General features: G+C 44.3%; 1 protein-coding gene across 1 annotated transcript in view; it reads left to right on the plus strand.

Moving 5' to 3' along the window:
• Positions 1 to 6,000, plus strand: part of STAB2 (stabilin 2) — an 87,866-nt gene that overhangs the window by 39,226 nt on the left and 42,640 nt on the right. The window contains exons 21-26 of the mRNA XM_010291694.1: positions 693 to 873; positions 1,892 to 1,985; positions 2,194 to 2,352; positions 2,746 to 2,841; positions 3,623 to 3,718; positions 4,651 to 4,698. Of these exons, the coding sequence (XP_010289996.1) occupies positions 693 to 873; positions 1,892 to 1,985; positions 2,194 to 2,352; positions 2,746 to 2,841; positions 3,623 to 3,718; positions 4,651 to 4,698 (674 nt within the window). The remainder of the gene's footprint in view (positions 1 to 692; positions 874 to 1,891; positions 1,986 to 2,193; positions 2,353 to 2,745; positions 2,842 to 3,622; positions 3,719 to 4,650; positions 4,699 to 6,000) is intronic.

Here is a 6,000-nt window from a genome sequence, read left to right on the forward strand (position 1 = left end):
TCTTTTTTTCTGTGAAACACACTGTCATTCATGAAGCACAGCTCCCTCAAAGGGTCAGAGGTACATGGACAAAAAACAAAAGCCAAATTCCATAGGACAGGGTGGTATTCCCTAAGCTCCAGTCCTGCCAAAGCAGTACATGTTGGCTTAACTAGTTATTACTGGCGCTTCTTGGGATTGCAGAAGGCTTGTCTACCATGTCCTTTGGGCACATTGCTGTGTCTCCCAGCAGCACAAATGAGACCAGACACAGCAAAGTGCTGGTAGGTCTGTACTGCTGCTCTGTGTACTAGCCCAGCACCATACAATTTGTAGGACTCTGGACTCAGTATTAAAAGGCTTCCCATATCACTGAAAGTACACCAAAAGCTGTTCAATGAAATAACTTTAGCCTTAATAGCCTAGGACATAGTATTCTACTCCTTCTCTGAACTACTTTGAAATCCATTGATAGATAAGTGCACTATAAAGATACAATAGATTTTAAATACTTACCCAATAAAACACACCTGAAAAGACATGGATATGATAAATTAACAATAAGTCCCCCAACAAAGCGAGATTTTAAAAATGAAAAAGTTTAGATTCTAGAAAAAAAAAGAGGACCCGATTCATAAGAAATGCTGTGTAAGGATAGATGCCTTTTACCACTATGCACACTACAATTGCACATTGTAACTTATCTCTGGCAGAGTGCCTCTGCCTTTATGGGAAGTGCAATAACCGAATAGACAGCGATGGGTTCTGTCTTCCTGGATCATGCAGAAGTGGATACATGGGGAAACTCTGTAATAAGCAGATTGTTCCCTGCGAGCCCTCCCTACAGCTCTGCCACGCACACGCAGACTGTCAGCTTAGAGATGGCGCAGTGAGGTAAGTCGGTAACTTGCATCTAATCAATATTAATTATGATGCAGCTCTTTCCCGTTTGCTTAACCAAAACAGTGTTTTGTAGCAGTACACGAACATCAGCCGCTGAAATACTGCTATGCAGCAAGTAAGCATAAACACGCACTGCATCAACCTTGAAGTGCAAGAAAGTAATTAAGAATTCTCAATGCCCTACCTCGTACCTTATATTTAACGACGAAAAGATAGATGCATACAGACCTGAGATCTGACCCTTGTTCAGAAGGCTGCCTTCCTATCAACATCTACAACAGCTCTGAGGAACCTCTCATTTCTAACCATCCGTTAGTGAATTAGGAGTTTGAGCCTTGCTGACAAACCATGAAACTCTCAAGTAGTTTGGGGACAGATAGCTCCCTCCGGTCAGCTCAGGTAAGATTTTGCATGCCACACCACCACGGACTCCAGCATAGGCTCTCCAATCCTCATGGGACCGCTCACAAAACTGTCACTGCTACCACTGCCTTGCGCTTGCCTCACGTTCACCTTCACACGCAGCAAGTTTGCCTCTTGCCACAGTGTGTTCATAAGGAGTCACCACAGAAGGCAGAACATGGGATGCTGAGTAACCTGAGTTTAAATATGAGTTAATCTTGGGGGGAGACCCAGGGAAATGGGGGCTCGTTGCCTTGCATGCATTTCAGGGAGAGAGCTATCTTCTCTGTCACTGAAAGAAAGAGCAAGCCCAGCTCATAATTACTTTAGATCCATGAGCTCACCTTTGCAAAGATCACATCAGCACTGAAATAATTTCACTGCCCAGCTCATACACAGAGAATGGATCACTGATTTGACTTAATTAACCCAGTCAATATTATGGGGAAAAAAAACATAACGTATGCACTTACAGTATTTGCATCATGAATCCAAGGTTACCAATTTTAAGCTGCCTATAAATAGCATGTTACAGGGGAAAACAATCACTTCACTTTACAGCTGTCGTACCACATTTAATGCCTCTCTTCTCCTCTCATCTTTACAGCTGTGTTTGCAAACCTGGCTACCAGGGGGATGGCATGAGCTGCAGCAAAGTTGATCCTTGTGCTGCTTTAAACCCAGGTGGCTGCAATACCAATGTGAGTATGTGCTTTTACCAGAGAGCTTGACACCACAGAAAAGTAAGGAAGGTTTGGCCAGAAGTTTTTGCAAAAGGAAGAGTCATAATTTTCACTGCAGTTTCAAGCTCTTTCCCCGATAGTGGCATGCTATTGCTTACACAAGCCTTATGCTTAAAGCCAGATGCCACCTAACTATCCTGTATGGATGCTTCTGCATCCCCCCCAGGCCGACTGCATTCAGACAGGCCCAGGAGAGCACACGTGCGTTTGCCAGGCAGGATGGACGGGCGATGGACGGGACTGTGCAGCCATCAACAACTGCCTGCTGCCCACCGTGGCAGGGTGCCACAAAAATGCCACCTGCATATATGTTGGGCCGGGTCAGGTATGTCCTCTCACATTCATTGCCACCTTTGGCACTCATCCTCACTCACTTTGCTCTGCCAGTGCTTCCTACCTGGTTTTCTTCAGCAAATTCTCCTCTCCCTCCCAGCCACAAGGCTGTTTCCACATGGCACTCTCTACCCAAAGCAGTCTCCTTCAGTTCCGATCCCAGTGCTCTCTCCCTCCTACGTAGTGGTGTTTTGGCAGCAAATACTATTTATTAAGTACATTAGTAGATGTCAGGTATAAAGGTCTTCTGGAGATATTAATCAGTGTCACTCCACTGAAGTCAATGGAACTACGCAGAAACACACAGAGACTAATTCACCGTGTCTAGAATATGCACTCTCTTTTAATCATTTTAATGAATTGCTGTGTTTTATTAAAACGACAGAATGACTGCAAGTGTAAGGATGGATTTCAGGGGAATGGAATTGAATGCACACTCATAAACTCATGCTTGGAACAAAATGGAAAATGCCATCATCTGGTGAGTAATTAATCATTCCCTGAACAAAGTGTTCAGATACATATCACACTTCACCTCCTGCACACACCATAGGGTTTCCTTGCAATTTCAAGCCTGCAGTTTCTATTTGAGTTGGAACAAAGCAGAGCTTGTAGCACTGCTTGGGAAGCTATGTGAACCACATCAGTGTGGTACGTGCACTGAGGACAGACTGCAAAGGCTGCTCTCAGTTCTCCCTGCACAGAAGGACTATCTCGAGCCTGGAGTAAAGAAATGCTGCTTCTCTACCAGCAATTAGAATTTGGATGCAATAGTCTGTTGAGGCGTTTACTCCAGTCATGCATCTCTGTGCAGGCATCTGTCAGCTTTATCATGTAGCTGCATATGTTCAGCAGACCTGTGGGCTCTGCTGTGCCCTGTAGTGCCTACAAGAGCCACACCAGCCTCAGGTGGGATGCAGGGACAGAGCTAAAGAAAAGAGCACGAGGGAGCAGAGGATGGGTCTGCCATAGTCGGGTGAAGGAACAGAGCCCAGTTTATGTAGGGAGGAAGTAAGAAAGGGCAGAGCTAAGATTTAGACTCCTAGACTTAGCGCATGGTGGGAAGGTGAGGGAGTTAGTGCCCTCAGCTGGTGGAGTTTGTCCTATAGGAGGGCGAGGATGTCCATGGAAGACAGTATGAAGACCCTTTGTTAAGGTTATGTCTGTTATATGAATGTGTATGACAAAGAAGGTTTACAAGCCATGCTTGGTCTCCAGTGGTCTCCTGAGTATTTGACAAGTTCTCTCTCCCTGGTTCAAAGGCAACTTGTCAGTTTGAGTCTTCACGTGGATGGGAGTGTGTGTGCCCAAAGGGCTACGAAGGAGATGGTAAAATATGCTATGGAAACGCTGCAGATGTAAGTAAGATGGTCATCTTCTGTGAGCACAGGACCTACTGCACAGTTCTCACACTGGATCTTAACCAGAAAGATAGCAAAGCATTATAAACAGTTAGAAAAATATGATGCCCACCAGTTCTATCTACAGTCAGCATTTCTGCTGGAGACTCTTGCCTGATACAAAAATTATCTGTTGTGTTTAAAAACATAGCTTGGGAAGGGGCCTAAGGGATCCAAGCATACTTATTCAAGACAAATTGAAAAATGCCAGCCCCACAGGCCTAACATGCAGAAGTGCTAAGCACTTGCCTCCCAGCTGGGAGCAGTGAGCACCCAGCTCTTCTTCTGAAGTTCTGCCTTGAGGTGTCTCTCAGTGGAAACTGTCAATTTATCACATTAAAACAAACCATGCTGACTGGCAGGCAAATAAAACCAAAACAAGTAAATTGGTGAAACAAATATGCATTTAACAGCATAGGAAAGATGAAAGTGTCAGCCATCCCAGCCATTGGCAGTAATCTTACCTGGCTCTTAGCACTAGCTGCCATCCCTGCTCATACCATCATCTATCTTTGTTCGAAGCAAAACAACATACTTTTTTAGAATCAATTTTGCATTGAAGAAAAGATTTAGGTTTACGTTCCCAGAAAGTTAACGCTTAGCCTGCGGTCAGTATGTGTTATGTACCAAGGTCAGGTACACCTAAAACACTAAGCAATAGATGGCCTGATTTTCATAAGAGTTGGTAACTCACCATTCCCATTACCTGAAAGTATCAGTACTAGAAAAACACAAATGTACTCCCTTTCACATACACATAAATCTCCCCCTTCATGTCACATCAGCCAGGCCAGACACGGAGGGTTTCCCCACAGGCTACACCAAGAATACTTTGGTACAGCTAATTATCATTTACATACTCATTGCTCTCTCTTTCTGTTTCTAATCAGGAGTTATCTACTCTATCGGAAGCAGCCGCATTTAACCAATGGGTTAATGTAAGTACATTTCATGATTGATTTTGGGGGCTTTTTTTCCTATGTTCAAGTTTGCAGAAAAACATGAGCCTTTAGAAATGGGAACCTCATAGCAATGTTCCCATTGCACAGCAGAGGCCCAAGCTCTGGAGAGGCATTGGAGTGCCTCTCCCACCGGTCGCAGCAGGGCTGATCATCTGGTTCCCTATTTCTGCCTGAAAACCAAATTCTGATCCCAAATTCAGGCAAGTAAGGAAGCTGCACAAGCAGAAGAGCAAGTTACAAGCCCACTCTCTGAGGCAGGGGTCTGTACAAGCCATGACTCGCTCTGTACATAAATACACCATAGTCCAGATGACAAGCAGCAAGGTACAAGCAGAGCCTGAATATGTCCCCAGGTGGCTCCTTCCAACTTCCCTCATGCAATGAAACTACAAGCAAGTGGAGAGGGAAGGCAATGCCTTACCCTCCCCATTTTCACTGAGCCTCATGCCCGAAAAACGCAACCGTACGGCTGGTCGATGTGCTGCTGCCACAGCAAGCAAGGAGGAGAAAAATGCAGTCTGTGTGGGCTTGACTGAGGTGCAGGAAATGAAGGAACAGATTAGCTTGTTGGCTTCAGATTAGGAAAGAAACATCAATGTAGATGGAAGAAAAGTTCTAGATAGTTCGATTGTCACTGTCTACTTTTTATTTTCAAGTGCTATCATCTACTACTAGAGCAGCAGTAATGTTAGAGGTCCTACCCTCACTCTGGTTGGCATTGTATGACTAAAAATCAAAACCAGTTTCTCCCACAAAGAGCTTAAAACCTAAATATAAGAAGTGTACAGCAAATACATGGCAAACAGAAAGGAACAGGGATATGTTAATGAACAGCATCAGAAGCAGAAGTCACAGCGTATTAGCTGCTTTCATGTTTTTCAAAGTTCAGTGGCTCAGGGATCATTAAAGCATGTAATTGCAACAGAGACCTCAGGGAGCTGCTTAAAAGACAGGCCAGTGTGGCTAATTTAAATCAGTTATATGCCTGGCCCTGGGCTCAGGCAGCAGCACTGGACACTGTATAAATTAATGAAGTTAAAGAAATGAGCACAAAAGGAAAGGCTGATCACCTGCTAATGTGCTCTTTAGATAATGAAGTGGGGAGGGGGGGAATCGGGGAGCAGATTCTGTATAATCTACTGAAACAGGAATGTGGAAATCTCTGCCTCACTTCGGAGAGATGGTATGCCTTAAAATAAATCATGGTAGCTACAAACATAGAAAACAGGGAGGTATATCCATCTGTGGGGTTTTTAAACTTCATATTTGAGCAGGAAT

The sequence above is a fragment of the Phaethon lepturus genome, unplaced genomic scaffold (genome assembly GCF_000687285.1).
Source record: "Phaethon lepturus isolate BGI_N335 unplaced genomic scaffold, ASM68728v1 scaffold2410, whole genome shotgun sequence".
NCBI classification, from domain to species: Eukaryota; Metazoa; Chordata; class Aves; order Phaethontiformes; family Phaethontidae; genus Phaethon; species Phaethon lepturus.